Here is an 18,577-nt window from a genome sequence, read left to right on the forward strand (position 1 = left end):
TGTGTGGGCTCTGTGGTTGGCGATGTGCTTTCACCTCACATGATACCAGCTTGACTTCATTGTCGGGAGTAGGGGTGTCAATGGGCCAAAACCGGCCCGTCAAAGGGTCCAATCCAGCCCCTGGGATAAATTTGTGAAATACAAATATTATATTGAAGATATTAACTATCATTTTAGTTCAGGTTCCACATTCAGACCAATTCAATCTCAGCTGGGTCAGACCAGTAAAATACTATCATAATAACCTATATACTCCACATTTTTCACTTTGTTTTAGTGTGAAAAAAGTAACATTACATGAAAATGACACAAATGTTAAAAAAACAAGTATTAACAAACTAAAATGTCTTAAGACAGGTAAGTGTAATTTGACCAATATTCTGCCTGTTATTAGACGTTTTGTGTATTCGTACATCCACTGTGATCTGCAAGTTGTAATGTACATGTGTAAATGATAAACTGAGGCATAAAACTGTTAAAATTGCACTTACTTTTCTTAATAAATTTCAGTTTGTTCGTAGTTGTTCATGTTATTCACATTTTTTAAAGGCTAATGTGAAGATGTAAACATTTTCGTAACATAATTTGTCTTTTTTCCCTACTCTAAACATAAAGGTTATTATTTACTGGTCCAGCACATGTCAGATCATATTGGGCTGAATGTGGTCCTTGAACTAACATGAGTTTGACACCCCTGGTCTGGTGAGCCCTGGAGGGGCTGGACACTGACCCACCACCCCTGGATGACAGATGGGGTAACCCCCTGACATGTGTCCAGTTCATCACAGAGCTGACACGCACAGACGAACAAACATTCACCATCACGTTCTCATATATGGACAATATGGACTGACATACTGACCTATTAAGGTGCATGTTTTCAAAAGTGAGTATCTACTATCCGACATCCACTATGTCCCTGTGGTCGATAGTACATTTAGGATGGTACATGTAGTTGTAATTGTACCTGGAACCTATTCGTAATTGTACCTGGAACCTACTCGTTTCCACCTCCATCGATTCAAATTGAGCTGAGGTGACACCGATCAGTCACCTCATGTAACCTTTACTAGACCAGATCAAGCGGCGACACATTTCATGTTCAATTAGCTCTGTGTTTAAACTAAATAACTTATCTTCATATTTAATACATGTATGAAAAGGCCTTACTAAGTACTTTCACATGACACGTTACAATTTACAGAAATAAAATTTGGGGGTAAAAATACTTAAATTACTGCTGCGTTACACAGGGACTCAAAATGAACATTTTATTTTTCACTTTATACAAATGTACACAACATGCTGTTCTCATAAGAAATTGATCCTTAATGAAACATAGGGCTTAAGCTATCATGTTAAACTACAATTGTGATCAATATTGGATAAAAAAATGATTAAATGAGAAGTTTTTATGAACACAAATATGTTGTGACACAGGTACAGCAGTTTGTCACTTTGTTCAGTGGTCATAATAAAAGACTTGACTGAAACTAAAACACTAACAAATATGTTCAATAACTTTTATTGAACATACATATTACAACTGAAGTGCTATATACAGCTAATAGCAGAGCATATTTTACAAATAATTGGATTGTACGTAACCTTTCTATGTTCTTGTACTCTTGAATAATTAGTTCCTACAGATTCACAGACTTAAAATATCACTTACACAAGCAATAAAAAATATTATTAAAGTAAATAGTGCAATTACATATATGCCAGAAGTGTAACTTTACATAATCATATATCTTTTTTTCTACAAATGATAGTGAAATTTGGTAAACAGTTCCATAAAACAGAGTTCTTCAGCTAAAACATGAGCCTATTTGAGAAATGATATGTGAAACTTTAATTTTTGACACTGATGTTCACTTTTATTTGATCCGGCCCTACTGTGTCATCATTGCATGAAACAGAACTGAACAAAACTGCTATTTATGAAAAAGTCAAGCTGCTCTACTCTACAATAAATTTTTTAAAGGAGGGATATTTTGCTTTTTTTTAAAAAATGGAATTATGCATTTTAAAACATTTCCCTGTGGTCTACATAAACTGTAAATGTTATGCTTGGGTCTGAATTCTGCGCTAATTCAACTCCACAGGTCCATCTTCAACCCTATATCTGAGTAATGACACCAGAAAGCTCTGTTCTTTCTTTTACTGCTCCCCTATACATCATCAGCCTGATATGAATAAATTACCCTGAACTTTGGGGTGCGATAGAAATGCAATTACCAGGAATTCTTTTACCCTAATAAGTTCCTGGTAAATAAATTCCTGGTAATATAGTTCCTGGGCTTTTGGTGGAAAAGAGCCTATAAAGTCAACTCCACAGGTCCATCTTCAACCCTATTTCTGAGTAATGACAGCAGAAAGGTCGTTTTGAGCGCTGGCCCTTTAAATGCAAATGAGCCACTTCACGCCCCATCCCCTCCAGGTTGTTAGCTGTGCTGCTCTGTCCTGTTCAACCACTTGTGTTCATTAATACAGCCAACAACTGAACATTTTAAGTAATCGGTTCGAAGTTTGGACATATTTTCAGTATGAACTACAACCGCTGCTGCTGACAAACAATTATGGCGTACTCGGAGAAATGTTCATCGGAAGTTTTGACCTTATATGCGCAAATATCATGACATAACTAGTCATAGACGTAACAAATTAAGCAGGAATTAAAACAGGTGGTAGAAATCCACTCGATTTTTGCCCAAATGAATATAAAGATAGCTTTGCAGCACCTAGAGGGTTCAAATTCTAACTTTTTGAACTATTAGGGTCCAAATACACAAATAAATGAACCAAAAACTAATAAAAGTAGGTTTAGCAAAATATGACCCCTTTAACATTACATATGGGATAATGTACAACTAACCTGTCATTACTATGAAATAAACCCAAAATGGTGATGCAGGTCCTCGTCATCCTAAAGTGGTTTATTTCACAATAAAGACCAGCTGGCAGGATATTATCATGAATATTCCTCTGGTTATTTATTTCATTTTACATATATTTTTTGAGGATAATTTAACATAAAATATGTCTGTAAAAATGGTGCGTTTGAATTGAAAATCCCTGCATTGCTCTAGCTACGTAAAACAGTCCATTTGATTCTACAGATGGAACAGAATATAGTACAGGTAAAGATAGAAGAAGAAAAGGTGAAAACCCTGAGCTCTTCTGACACATGTTTAAGTGTTGCTATTTACTGTTATTGCCATGGAACAAACCAAAAACACTAGATTAGAGCAAAAACGTGAGCCTGTGTTGTATATTGAGAGCTGCTTTTCAGTCATTGCCAAAAGAAGTTGTAGAATCAAGTTAATCTGTTACAATACAAAACACAAAGACTTGTCAAATCTGCTTTGTTTTCTTCCTCCTTTTATAAGAATACACTGGCTTTGCACAATTAATGACCTATAACTTTGTGAATTAAAGTTGATACCTTGTATTCTATCGGCCTATTTTTCCAGCTTTTATAAATTAAGGTTTTCTTCATGAAACCTGGTAAACTAAAGCTTATGAAAAACAACGCTGTAACTAGTCAATTCCTAAAAATCTACATCGAAATAATCGTAATCTGACAGAATAAAGTTAGCAGCAGAAGAAATATTTACTGAATGGTAACCCCAGTCTCATTTCAACTGCTTTAGACTGACATTCTGTTACTGTGCTGCAGTTTCTGTGTAATCTCAAAAACTCTCAAAAACTAATGTGTCACGTGTAAAGAATTCTTATATAAATGTGGAACATCAGAGTGTCAATACTCTATAAGAGAGGGTTAATGTTTATATAAAGTTATCCTTATTTGTCTACCATTTAAGGCTTATTTATTTGATTTCTTTTAATAATTTTCTTATTTTATTGGTTGCTACTTTTGTATTACTTTCATACTTTTTTTTGTCTGTTACATTTTTTTCTTTCCCTTATTCTGTTAAATATTTACACATCCCACCCTCCCTATTTTATTGGATGACTTGATAGAAAGTTTGTCTTCCTACCTGTGGTTGGTTGATGGGGTGCGGTACTTGGAGACTGGCAACATTCTCACTATCATTAGCCAACAGAATTAGAATCTCATGTTTGTTTCCCAGTGACAACTTCCAACAAAGTGATGTCAATTCCATAGTTTGCAGTTTGCTTCTATGCAGTGTAGAAAGGTTAGTTTAGTCTGTTTGCACCGTTAAGAATACTTGAATTGTCAGTATGCTTCAGCCTTTTTCAAATTTTTGCTGAAAATTACATGAACTTTAAGAAATAAATAAAACTAAAGTGAATATAAAAAGAAACCGAGACGCTGCATGAAAATAAAAACTATTCAAGATTTTAATGCTGTCACTGTTTAGGTAAAGTAAGTATTTAATCCTTTATGTTTTTTTGATGTAATGCAGAGCAGACTATGTAAAAGTTGCACTATCACGTTTCCAGCTGCCACAGGACAGGAGGTGCAGTGTTTCCTTGTGTCAACAGAGGGCAGGGGAGATACAAATGTCATCGAAACCAGGCTGCAGTTTCGGTGAGTCAGTGTAAATACCGGCATTGCTGATAACAGCAAGGGGAAAAAAAAAAAAAACATAATCCTCTAACAAGTCCACAGTATGCAGCATGTTCAGCTTTTTACAGATGGACAAACTAACAAAGAGCTCTTTGAGGCTAAAATCTAATGCATCCATGCAAACGTAAACTGATGTTGAAAATACCGGAATGCATAATGAAACAGGATGTTCGGGAGGAAAACAAAGCAAAGCACACAGCTGAAGTCAGACCCTGTGCCACGGCAGGATGAGCTTTTAAAACTAATTCAGAAATAAATTAATCCAAGTGGAAATTAAAGCCCTGTGTCACTTCAATTAACAGTTTTAGCAGCTATTCAGATATTAGTTACAGATGTATTCTAGTGAGATTCAGGTAAATACTCCTACATACTGTATTTCAGGTGGTTTTGAAGCAAAGTGCAGTGCTATTAAACAGCAGCACATCACCGCAAATCTTGACATGTTTAGTAAATCATTTGATTCAAACACAGATAAACTCAACATTAGCAGTCAATCATACAAATCCATTGACATTTTTTGAATTCCACACAGTCAGAAACCTTGACTCCATTAAAGTCGCCCTTCAACTTTTCCCGAACGGCGTGTTTGCAGTTCTAAAGTAAACAGAGCAGGAGTTATAGCTGAGGGCATGGGAGCGACCGCACACTTCAGCAGGGATGGTCTTCTTTATAGCCAGAGGCTCAGAGCCACAGAAAAGCGAGGTTACATGACTCCCAGCTGACAGGATGCATTACACCAGCTCCAGGGGACTTTGACGAGGATGAAAATACATACAGCGTATCTTATCATGTGTGTTAAGTGGGTTTTAGTTCATAATCCTTCCAGAACTCCAAATGGAAAAAGGAACATGGTTACAATTACGTTTTGCGATTTGCAACTTTTACCCCAACAAAACAACAGCAGAAGATGCAACCTCCCACACACTGAAGACTCACCACTGACATTACTGTCATTTATAATTATAGTGTAAACTAAAAATATACACTGTGACATAACACCGTCAGTGCATTTAAATGAATATAAATAAAAATAACACACATGTAGTGGCGTCACAGGAAACACTTGAAATAATGTAAGTCCTTAAGTCAAGAAAACATAATTGAGATATTTTATTGTGTAAATGCTACATACTGTGCATTTAGTAGAATTTTTTGTTCATTTGGAAACGGAACTGATAAGTTTTATCAATATTCATTAATAGATAGTTGTAAGAACTTGCTATTTCGTTGGCTCTGGTCCTTGAGTCAGTTCAGAGTCTAAAGTTTGTTCAACCTGCAACTTTATTTGTTTATTTTGTTTTGCTTGTTTTTACCCATGAACTAGAGGGCTACATGACCACATCAGTTTACGTCTGTGTGAACTGGTCGGTGACTCACTCACATTGCTATTGTTACCTAACTATCTTGCTATTTTTCAATTATTACCTGAGCAAGCATAGCTACTGCTTTTCACATGGATGTAATGAATTGTGAATGTAACAACATTACACATGTACCACTGATGTGACAAATTACAGCCTGTCCTTGTGGGGGTAGTGTTAGTCCCTCAGATACTTATTGAGCCATCTGTCTTACATGGCTATGTTTTTAAAAACACAACGAGACAGCAGTCTGTCTACTGCTGCGTTGATCTGACTTCTACACTGTAGCTGACGATGAGGTAGAACAGATGGTACACCAGCTCTGTAACATTTAGTTTAAATGAAGTTTGGAGTCATAAACTTATTGTTGGCCTTGTTACCCATGATGATCCCCTCCCCCGACCCTAAGGTCAATAATTCTTGGCTCCAGACCAGCAAATGTTCTGTGGAACGAGATGTCCTGCTCAAGAGCCCGTTCTTGGTCATGAACCAGCCCTAGAGGTGCTTTGTAGGAAAAGGTGGAGTTGTGCTTTACAGTAATGTTGTGTTTTTAGCTCACTGGTGCATAGACCATGAGCTACTGTGAAGGCGCTGTGTCCGTCATTGTCGTCTTCATCGTTGTCTTTGTTAACAATTTCTTCAAACATCTTCTCTGACAACACCACCGGTTGGATTCACTTCAATTTTTTTAAGTTGCTTCCTTGGGACAATGTCTACAAAGTTTGTTCACAGTGTTTAGAAATTTAGATTTTGAAATTTTTTGATGAATTTTTGAAATATTACACATTTGCCTTTACTTATAATGGTCCATATGTTGATGTTTTACAAAACAGAAATGGTTAGAGATATCAATATAGTTACTATTGAGCACTGATTGGAAGTCATCTATGGACTTTCATTTAATTTGTCGAGTTCTCTTCCAGTGAAAGTACCACCCAATTCTATTAGGAGACTGCTCTCCTGCATCAAGACCACAGGACTCTAACATAGTGCCAGAACCCGACAACCTCGCAAATTCAACTTGTTATTGATTTTTGATAGAACATGCTGGTGAGATACAGGGCTACTGGTCCTGTTTTGGTTTCTCAGACATTGTGGTTCACTGTTTCTCCATTAACCAACAAGTGTTCTATTGAAGCATAAGCATAAGCCCTGATTCTTTAAATTATTTACCCAGACTACGGCTTTTAGTCCTTGAAAACTGTCATAAAGCACAGAGAAATTATTAGAAATTAAACTCTACCTCACTGACCTGGCTGAATGTGCTAACCATGGCTTATCGATGCTCTTTCTACACGTTTCCTTACCTTCTCTTCGGCGTCTGTGTGCTGATCCACGGTGCTCAGGGCGTTCTGAACCCTGGCCAGCCGTGCTGAGAGGCACAACAGCAGGCTGACCACCCGCTCCAGGTCTCCTATGAACAGGTTGTATCTTTCCAGCTCCACGGGCAGGCAGCGCTCTCGTACCAGCCCCTCCAGCGCCTCTCCGCGGCCCACGTTCTCCTGGATCTCCATCTGGAGCTCCGCACGGGCCTCCTCTAGGGAATGCAGACGCTCCTCAATGAAGGACACCAACAGGCGCTGTTCATTCATAGAGAAAAGGACAATGTGTGAGGGATTTCAGGCAATGATGCTACAGTGTAAGGACAGATAGAAAAAACATAGAAAATGTCAAAAAAATGATATATACCTGTTTGGTTAATAGAATCATAGAAAATCTGTGTGAAGTAGGATAACATTTTCCAATCATCACCTAGATACGCATTTTCCCTGGAAATATGTGCAAAGCTGTAGTGTAATCAGAGAGAATGTGGAGTGCACTGAGGAGGAAGGGGAGGACTGTTTGCTGAGCCAAACATTAGACAAGCGGGAGACACTGATAAGCGGCAGACAGTACATCATGTGATAAGAGACATAACTATGAGTCTGAAAAGGGTCCACTCAAGGCCAAACAGCCTCCAGATGGTATCAATATGACATCTGATTTCAGACAGGAAGACCGACTGCATCACCACCGAGGATCTAAGTATTTACTTAAACAGCCTGATTGCTCTGCTGTCCTTTTGCAGATTCTCATTTCTTTACCATTTTCATTAAAAACTAGAAGAAATGTGGCTTTTGTGGACATACTTTTTTTAAGAAACCAAAATGGCATGTAATACTATTGACTTGATGTAAATGTGTAAATTATTTGAAATGTTGGTTTAACAGTTAACTCGAATGTATTAAATGAAAAATATTTGACAATCATTTCACAAAGGCATTGAGCTTGTTAAATACTGAAATTTTTTTTATCCTTTCGTTTATAAAGTGTCACCTTGTTTTACTGACTTCTACTCATTAACAAGATTTGCATCGCAGAACATTTTAATCATTATATTTAACTTATTCATCAAATATTATTACAAAAAAGAGCAAGAAAATCAGGTGAAAATCCAAAATGGTTGAGATCAATGAGTAATCACATGATTCAAATATGTACAATTCCACTTAGAACTGTTGCAGATCATGTACTTGCTTATACCGGTCTCACTTTTTACACTAATTTTGTGCTCCGTTCTTTTAAAAAATTCTATACTTCTGGTTTTACAGCAGCGTGGTGTCCTTTTGCTTATACTTTATTTCTGTTTAGACTGAAACAAAACCCCCACATCTGTCTTTATAAATGAGTTGAGGAGAGTCTGTAATGGACTTGATTTGTAATGTGATTTTCTTTGGCTGAAAACCATCTTCCATTTTCAAACGTTTATGTTCACCTTCTTCTCGCTGACGTCTGCTGTGCTCTGTGCTTCTGTCTTCTGGTTGTCTGGAGCAGACAAACTAAAAGAGGGCTCGGCAGTCTCAACTGTCTCAGCACTAGAAACAAAAAATATATACGTTAATATATAAAAATGAATGAATGAATCCTCTTGCAAGCACTCAACATGAACAACATGAACATGCTCCGGTCATTGTCCTGTTTTAGCTACTCTGTATACAGCGCAGTATATTCTGAGCAATGTCCAACTTATTTACATATTATGAAACAATGAAATGCAACCACGTATTCTATGTAGAAGACATCTGAGGTATGCTTAAAGAGGCAAAAATGTGAGTGAATGTGCAAGCATAAGCAGGTGCCCAGGTGTGTCTGTGCAGGTGATGCAACAAAAGGAAACACAGGACGAGCAGAGTTCAGCTCTTTGGCCATTAGACACCAGTATAATGTTTCACAGAGAAACTTTAAACCATGGATTCAAATGAACTCGATGTGCATTAAGCTATTTTAGACTCCTACAGTAATAACAGATAACATTTCCACATTTAACCACAGGATCTAAATTATGATATATGTTTTGTTACATTATATCAAATGTCAAAATTCTGAGAAATTTGATTTGTTGCAACATGGTACATTATTACCTTCACTAATGTTAGGTTTAATGTTACTTATGGCTATTACAGAAGAAAGAAATTGCATAATATGGCTATATGTTTCTAAATGTGATATGAATAAAACTCAAAAACATTATCTTTTGTGGAAACATGAGTCACATCAGTTAGAGGTTAATTGACGATAGGGATGAAAACTACTCCCATGATCCCGTTACTTCATAATGTCATCTACCATCATTGTACTGTGGCTTTTATTACTAGTGGCACACATTATAGTGCATTAGAGCTGCACAATTCATTAAATCACAACGTCAGCTTGTGCAGTTGTAGAACTGTATAAAGCTGCAGTTTACATGTCCAGTGTTTGTAAGGTGATATTTTTAAATTCAGTTTTACTGAGGTAAAATATGCAAAACGAATAATTTAACTGTTTCAGTTTTTGCATTTTTATACTTGTTGATGTTCAGAAAATAGATTTAAAAATTTTTTTTTTTTTAAATAATCTGTGCATTTCCTCCATAACTAAACAAATTGCACCATTTGCAACACTGTCAAAAATAATCTCAAAATTATGTTTTTCTCCAATTCATGCACCTGTCCTGAATATTTCAGCTACAGAACTGTGTTGAAGCTGACAGACATGCTGTGTATTTGGTAAGTGTGAAGGCCATCTTCTTAAGTTCTCTAAATCGTACAGTCTCCTTTTACACAAACAATAAACTGCACTCACTTGTCAGAAAACACTCTATTCTTACTTAGTGGAAACTGGTGAGGCCAATCTTTTATTCATGAGCTGGGTTTAATCTTCCAGGACATTAACATTCACCTTTCTGCTGCTCCTCTCTGCTCCTGTTTCTTCTTGTAGTGCTCCTCCATCAGCAGCGTGTCCTCTGACAGCAGCTGCTCCATCAGCATAAGCGCTGTCTTACGATTGGCCAGCGGGTAAAGCACTCTGGCCAGTGATTGGTCAGCTTTGACGACTGCCTCGACAAGCTCCTCCCACTGTGGCCTCTCGACGGGCTTCTCCCGGGTCTCCGTCTCTCCTTCTGGTGTTCCTCTCTCCTCCATCTCCTGGTTTTCTCCCATGTTCTCATCTTCCGTTTTGAGATTTTTCTCCTCGTTCTCCTGCTGACTGACATCAGCATCAGACACCGAGGTTCGCGGAGACACAGAGGTTTCACTTGTCTGTGTGGGAGGGGCAGAGCTTTCGGACTCATCACTGAAAACGTCTGTCAACAGTGGATGCTGGACATCCTCTTTGATTTCTTCTTCTGGGGGGAGAATCCACAGGGACGGGTCTGTAGTGACGCCGCAGCTCAGAGACACTTCGTGGTTTGAGTCGGCCGAGGGGTCACTGCTCGGTTCATCCACTGACTGCTCTCGCTCTGATCCAGTTACAGAAGGAGATGTCCTCACTCGACTGAAAGTGAAACAAACAAGAGAGAGGAATCAGACCTGAACTAAGTTATGCGTGCAGAATCAAACATATCCGTTACTTTCACTCGTTACAGTTTCTTTTAGCCTTGTTAGAGATATCTGGTGATGCTGGTGCAGCTTTAAGTCTCCATGAAACGTCTACTCAACTGCTACTTACTTTTACATATTTACATCTATGTAAGACATGGGAAGCAGGTTTTCAGTCATTTTTTTAAACTATTAATAATTCAACTGCAAATAAAGTCTCAAAATAACTCGTTTCATACATTCTTTTGGATAAATATCCAGATACTTCACGACAGTGGAATCAGCTCAGTCCTCTAACAACTTTCCAGTGTTACTCCTTTTTGCACATTTCTGTGTTTCGTGTACAAATGGGGATCAAGAGAGGCACAAAGCCAAAGAAGAAAAGCAGGATGATGAATGGACAAAGAATTTGGAGAATGTGAAGTGTTTTTAAAGATTGTTTACATACATTTTAATAGCAATTAAAAGCTTATTTTACAATAAATGATTTCAGTGTCTTAAGTAGGGATGTGTATTGGAAAGAATCTGGTGATACAATACAAATCACAATACAAAAATAAAAAAAAACAACAAAAAAACCTCTGCCATGCCTGCATTTGAATAAATCCCTAAAAACATCGATATAATACTTTTTAACATCGATACAGTATATTTTAAGTCTTTCTTCCAGTTTGCAGTGTCAGTTTTTTAAGTAAGTTGGTTTCTTTCTTAGTTTCTTTTTGTTTTAGTTTGTTTTTTAGTTTCTTCCCTTGTTTCTTAAGTACTCATGCATAGGGCAACCAAATTGCCAGTAGTGCCAATGCAATGTTACAAAGTTGTGTTGTGAAAGTAGGTGATCATGATAAATATGTTCGTATTGGTTGATGTGACATGATTATCACAGAAAATGTCAAATCATTATTGTTTTCATGTTTAAAGGCTGTGTTTTTTAGTTCTGAATAAAAGTTGAAGAAATCTCATGGTTATTTGTAGTTTTCAGTTGTTCAGTTCAACAGTGGAACAGTGGAATGTCTCACAAACATAGTGATAGAACTTTCACAACAATTATTATTAAATTTTTTTCAACATCAAGTGTTATAGCTGAAAATGTACACAAAATGCAAATAAAAAAAACTTCTGCTTGGTTTACTTGGTTAAGTTATTCAAAGAAAACAGCTGCTGCATGGACATGGTGTGTCATCTTACCTGGAACTAGGCCTGTTTTCATAAGGAGGCTTTGTCTGGGTGGGGGTGGAAGAGGTGGATTTGACCTCCCTCTCGCTGGTTTCTTGATCTCTGGGAGATGGTGGGTTCGAAGAGGCCTCACTAGGTGGCCTACTACTGGACCTAAAGTCATCTGTGACAGGCCCTTGGGATGCCGGGGATCCCGAGTGAACCCTGAGCTGAGAAGAGGAACCAGAGGCCGGGGAGGTGGACCGACTCCTGTTCCTCATTCCTGTTATGTTAAGAGGTGCAGTATCCTCCCCGCTGCTCAGTACTGGTTCAGAGTTTTGCTTCAGAGGGAACTTTGTCTGAGTTTGGTTTTCCACATGTCCCTGAGTGATCTTCTCTGTAATATCTTGTTCTTCCCCTGCTTCATGCGACTCCCACTGACTCTTCCTGCCTCTGTCCTGCCCCTGGGCTTTGAGTTCTTGAACGTCTGCTGGAAAGCATTCGATACTCCTCTTGTCCCTGTCGGGTTCTCCTGGCCCAGTGGAATACCTCCAAAGTCGATCGAGCTGTTCAGAGCTCTTACTCAGAGCCGATGGCCTTGCCAATTTTAAGGCTCCAAGCTCCTCCATGGACTTCCCTCTCGGTGCAACCACACGGACACGTTGTTGGCCCTCAGGAGCTGCCTTTACTGAGTTTTCTTCTGGAGGATTCTGCTGGGGACTGCAAACAACATTCAGTATTAAAATGTGTAGTATACATCTTTTCCCATTTGAATATGGATCAGTTTACAAAGCTAAAAGCACTGATTGAAAACAATACAAATATAAACCCTGCAGAAAATGTATATATTTCAGAGAATGATAATATAGTGGTATATTTCCCAGCACTTATGAAACAGAAATAGGCCAACTCCTTGCAAATGGTAATTTCTATAGTTCTTTTACAGAACGTTGTTTGGCTGGAGCAGGTGGGTGTTGACTTTGCAGTACCACAATGAATCAAGTTGAGATTTATAGTCTGTGCTGCGGCGCACACATCACTAACCTAATACCCTCCTGACCCAAAAACCAATAAAAATGTCCCAATTTGTCTACAGCGCCGGTACATACCTCAAGGTTTCCATAGTGTTCTCCGGTAATGGATCCTGCTCAGATTCATAGGCCTGAAGGAGAATCAAAGGAAAACAAAAATCAAGCATGTTTATGTCGGTACTCCAATGACAGATTTCCTGTGAAATTAATACCACAGCATGTGAAATCTCTGTGAAACAAATGTGCCTTTTTTCCTTGACTCCATTTTGTTTGACCTTGCTTGCAAAACAAAGTTTGCTACAAGGGTCAAAGCAGGTTTTAGTAGGAAGTTGATGTAATAAACTGACTTTGATACAAAAAGTGAAAAGACTAAATCTACATCTTTCTGCCAGTAGTTTTTCTTGGGCCTACAGAACTACATTCTCAATGTTTCTCTTAAACAAGTTACACACTTTTACACACACTTAATTAAATCTGACTGATTTTAAGCCAAAAATGTTAGCCACCCTTCCTCCAGGCTAACTAATACACTGATGAAAGAAAGAAAAAAGCAAGTCACAATTTGTGAATTATTCTGAGCCTGACTGAAAAGTATTTGCCAAGTTTTTTTTTTTATAATGCACCTGAAAATATCTTGTACTTGTTGAAATACCTCCTGAAAGTTAATAGAAGTATAAGAAACTGTTGCACCATCAGCCATGTTTTTCAGTTAAGAGAACAGGTCTTCATTTACTCAGAATCAAGCAAATTAATGAAAAAATGAACAACTTTGTGCAATAAACACACAAAGACATCTATCTGCTGACAACTAGTTACATTGAATGTGTAGATCAGGGGTCACCAACCTTTTGTCTTCTGTGAGCTACTTCTACATAATGAAGTTGCCGGAGGGCGACTCTAATTCAGCAACATTTATTTACATACCTAATTTTCATACATATGCGTATTTTGTATATGTTTGTAACATTGTGTTCATTTATTATTTTATTTTATTTATTTATATTTCTTTGCTTTAACATTTACAACACTTAAAAAGTGTTAATATGAAACTATTATTTCACTTTTATTAAGAAAATCAAAAGTAGAAAAAAACAGATACAAGCATTTACATGCTGTATTCCTAAATATTTTAATACTGTGTCAAATATTATGAAATGGAACAATCCTGCATATTTTTTTAGAATTATTAAAAACAAATAACACACACCTGTATGTGTATTTTTAATACTTTGAAATTGTGAAAAGGAATGTTGTCACAACTTCACCAGCAGGTGCTGCTGTATTTCTGAAGGATTTGACCTTTTCTAAATTCACATATGCTGCCAAAACACATCAATTAAAAACAGAACAACTTTGTGCACATAAATCCAGCACCCCCCTGTGTCACTTCTACAGAGTCATCACACTGGAGTAAAACGCAGAGGTACCTGTTCAGGTCCGACTCCAGCTGTATGAGCGCATGCGCATATAGCGTGCATATGTTTGCGCTTGTCCAGGACATGAACCACTTTAATGATGCCTCTGTTGAAGCACTGGTCTTGGTCAGTTTAGTGAACATGGACTGTTGTTTTTTTAGCTCTTTTATGTTCTCTTTACCGAGGCTGATTACCACCGGAGAATCTCCAGAACAGTTGCTGTGAATTTTGGTGAAATTCCACTCCACGTTGCATCTTTACTGACTGCCAGGCTCACGCCACAGATCAGACATACACACTTGTCTTTCACATTAGTCAAACAGAAGTCCGTGTCTCATTGTTCGTGTAAATAACTCCTTGACTATACTCGGTCCACATCGTTGCGAAGCTAAACCCACTACCTGCCTGGCATCTGGCTCATCCTGCTCCTCCTGGGCCCCGCCCCTCTCCAATGACAGATAGCAAACAAGTGCTAAAGTTTGATTGACAGCTTGTTGACTGTTTCATCTCGGGAGGGGGGCAGGAGACTTTTAATTCTGACTGTTGGAAATTTAGACCTGATCAGCCAAATGACGAATCAACTTTGTGTTCTTGTGTTCTTCTCCCTTGGCAGCTACCGGTAGATCGTGCGCAACGTGTTGGAGACATCTGGACTAGTTCTATTTTTAGAACAGGCCTGCAGGCGACTCACGTGGTCTTTGCGGGTGACCTGGCGCCCGCGAGCACCAGGTTGGTGACCCCTGGTGTAGATTAAAACCTTAGTCAGGGTCTGTTTTAGAGAAACTGGCTCATCTGTTACACTAAGTTGTTCTGTGTATGTATGCATGTCATGATTCTTTTCAACAGATTTACCTGAAATGCATGAGGTGTGGAAGTAGATCTGTTCCTGAAGAAACTGTGTGTCTCAGGCTGGTCCAACAGACTCTCCACAGAGGCCGACTTCCCCTGAGATGGACCCCGGCTCTCTCTCCATTTGGGTTGATAAGCCTGACCAGAAGACTGGCCTGAACCAGACTGTGCTGAGAAGAACTGAGCATACCTAGTTTGTGAAAACAGAAGAGTACTTTAATGACAAAAATCAGACCTTTATCAATCACAAAACAAAAATGTACTTTGTGCTTTTCTTTTGTACCTGATGGAGCTGGTAGAGGAATCGAGGATGCGTCCTGCAGAATGGGGTCGGTGAAGTTTCTTCTTAGTGTTTTTGCTCTCATGATTTCCTGATAGAGGCCTAGGACCCCAGTCAAATGGTTTCTCACCCAGAGAGTGCCTCTGTCTGGTTGAGGGGGGCAACTGGGGTGCTGGCTGCTGTGGCTCTGCAACCTTCTGGCCTGTTTTACGCTCCATATACTCCACCAACGCTTTGTGTTGAAGATGTTTCAGGTTGGTTTTTGATGCACTAGAAGCTGAAAGAGCCCGACCTCTTGTCTCAAACATCTTTCTCCGTGCTGCTACCAGTCCCTGCTCTCCCTGTTGAAGATGCTCCTCTCCCTCACGTTCAACAGCAAAGACATTGTCACTTTCATTACCAAAGGAGTGACAAGCAGAGTGGCTGGGTGCACTGCCAAGCTGGTTGAGTTTCTCTGGTTCGGAGTAGTACATCTTCTTCTGCTCTGGAGTCAGGCGTTTCCTGCCGCCGATGCGAGCCACCTGGGGTTGGGCCACATTTGCAGACCTTCTGTTTTCCATTTCACTCCCTTTGTCCACTTCTTTCTTACATTCTTCGTTAATTTCCTCTTTAATGCTTCCCTTCTCCGTCTCCTCAGAGGTCACAGAGGGGGTGAGTGTGTCTGTCGAAGTCTCTGAGTCTTGTGATGAAGAGAAAGAGTGAATAACTGTAGGCCTCAGTTCAGGTTTTTGCCTGATACGGTGCGGCCATGACAGCTGTAGATCCCTCCTTTTAAATGAGGTCTCCCTTAGGACTTTTGACTGGGCATCCTTCAGCTTCTCTTTGTAGTACTTCTTAAATGAATCATCCAGAGTGTTACAAGCGACATTGGTGACATCCCCTCGATCATTCTTGCTTGATTCAACTTGTGGATGTCTCTCACTGTCATTAACAGTGACATCCACAGGGTTTGTCTTGTTAAGAACAGCTTCCTTGCCCTTTGTGTTGAAATCGGCATCCTTTTTAGACTTAAAACCAGCTCTACTTGCTCCGGTGAGGTGGTACAGAAGTGGGGTTGTTTCTTTGTTTATCCTCTCGCTGGCTACATCACCCAAAGGCTGTCGGTTAGTTCTCTTTGCCTGCTCCTCCCTCTTAAGGTGGTTGGGCTGTTCATTGTTGACTGGGGTGCAGATCTCCTTTGCTTGTGTGTTTAAAGGTCCGCAGTAGAATATAGGGTTGTTTGCAGTGTGGCGGCCGATCTCTCGACTCTGAATCATGTCAATTTCCTCCAAAGCATCAAAGCTTCGAGAGGACTTGGTCAAAATCAGAGATGGTCTGTGATTTTCTTCATCCTGGCTTCTGTTGTTTGGGTTCTTGCATTGTGATTTAGGAAAGAAAGGTTCTCTCTCATCTGAAATCTGCTCAGTTAAAGTGCGGGGACTCTCTTGCAGAGGTCTGAACAAATTTTCCATTGTGCTGTGACATCTTTCTTTTTCTCTGAGCTTGTGTGCTTCCACCACACTAGTGCCCTCACTCCCAGCCTCAGACTCAGAATCAGATGCCTTACATACACCAGTGACAAAGTAGAACTGGCCTTTATGTTGAATGCTGCTGTTGATAAAACTCTGCCCAACTTTCCAGGGGCTAGATGCTCGTGTTGGCTCTGATCCAAGCCAGTCATGAGCAGAGTGTGCCCTTCTGCGCTGACCCTCGAGATGGCTACTGCTGCCTCTGTTTTTGATGTGATCTCCATTACTACTTGCTGTCTGTTTGGGTTTCAGGTGCTCAGACTGGTTTGTGCCTCTCGGAGGAGACTGGCTTAAGACATTTGTTGACTTCTGCTGCTCAGACCCAGCTTTGTTATCGGTGATGAAAAGGTATTCTGGGTTCATTTGTGCCGTGGTCTGGTCATGCTGCTGAAGGTGGGGGCGGTAACTCAATGGCTGCTGCTGTTGAGAGCCCCTCCAAACTCCGTACACTTCAGATTTGAGGCCAGGGCTGACTGAATCTGACTTGGCTGGTTCAGACTTTTGGGTATGGGACTGTGATTGAGTGTGGTGTCTATGTTGTTGTGGTTGTGGCTGGGGTTGCTGGGACTGAGACTCAGTGCCGTGGTGATGGACCCAACTGTTCTCCAAGTTTTTTGTAGCTATGAAACTATCCAAGCGTGCTGGGATTGGTGGAGGACGAATTGGAGGGTAAGCACCTTGGGAAGTACTTCCTAAAGGCAACTCTTGCTTAGAGAGTGCTTTGTTGTTTGTGTGGAAACTGTCACTGCCATTGTGGTTGGGGTGGTGAACGGTGTTGTTATTGTGACGATACTGCTGTGAAATGGCTTCCACAGAGCGATAGAGCTGGTCCATGGTCTTTGAATCAGACTGCAGAACCTGGTTAGGATGGTAAAATGACTTTACATACTTAAGATCAGCATAGTGGCTGAAAGAGCTAGACTGCAAGTCATCTGATAGAAAAGGGGAGGAGTAGTCTGGGGCAGTCGACCCTCCGGAGAAGGAGCTGTAGGCAGAGTCTCCTTTGCCGTGTTGATGGTGGGCAAATTGGTCAACGATGCTGCTGCTAGACTTGGCTGGGGAGAGCCGGCTGACAGGAAGGCTCAGAGGATGCAGGTCTATGTTGCTCATTCTCTCAAAGTGGAAGTTGTAGGAATCCATGGAGGACTGGGGTAGATGGCAGGAAGGGAAGGGCAGGGTTGGTAAACGTGGCGTACCTGCGAGTACTTTGATGCATGTGTTTGTCTTGCTGGTGAAACTGGCAAAATTACCACCATCACATGTGCTCTTGGTGTTCCCTCACACTTGTTGCAAATTAGGTCATGTTCGTACCTCCTTTTTGTTCATTTAAAACCTCTTGACATGGTCTGGTTAGCAGCTCCTGGTGGAAACAAACACAAACATAGCACAGACTGGTTAATCAGGATGAAAATCTTAAAGTCACATTATGCGCTAGGTCATACAGCTGCAGCTGCTCAAGTGTGAAAAAGACAAAATATGGGTGGTCAAATGGCAACTGGAAATATTTCCACATGTAGAACCGATACTCAATAAATCACGTGGCTTTATGCAGACATCACTGAAAAAATGTTTACACAGCTGTTTT

General features: G+C 39.8%; 1 protein-coding gene across 2 annotated transcripts in view; it reads right to left on the minus strand.

Annotated features, from left to right (window-relative positions):
* Nucleotides 1-18,577, minus strand: part of shroom1 (shroom family member 1) — a 46,947-nt gene that overhangs the window by 2,639 nt on the left and 25,731 nt on the right. For both annotated transcript variants that reach the window (XM_030154969.1, XM_030154970.1), the window contains exons 2-8: nucleotides 15,488-18,352; nucleotides 15,208-15,394; nucleotides 13,019-13,071; nucleotides 11,943-12,629; nucleotides 10,120-10,713; nucleotides 8,675-8,774; nucleotides 7,227-7,499 (exon numbers count right to left, since the gene is read on the minus strand). In XM_030154969.1, the coding sequence (XP_030010829.1) occupies nucleotides 7,227-7,499; nucleotides 8,675-8,774; nucleotides 10,120-10,713; nucleotides 11,943-12,629; nucleotides 13,019-13,071; nucleotides 15,208-15,394; nucleotides 15,488-18,132 (4,539 nt within the window). In that variant the 5' untranslated portion in view covers nucleotides 18,133-18,352. The remainder of the gene's footprint in view (nucleotides 1-7,226; nucleotides 7,500-8,674; nucleotides 8,775-10,119; nucleotides 10,714-11,942; nucleotides 12,630-13,018; nucleotides 13,072-15,207; nucleotides 15,395-15,487; nucleotides 18,353-18,577) is intronic.

The sequence above is a fragment of the Sphaeramia orbicularis genome, chromosome 14, assembly GCF_902148855.1.
Source record: "Sphaeramia orbicularis chromosome 14, fSphaOr1.1, whole genome shotgun sequence".
NCBI classification, from domain to species: Eukaryota; Metazoa; Chordata; class Actinopteri; order Kurtiformes; family Apogonidae; genus Sphaeramia; species Sphaeramia orbicularis.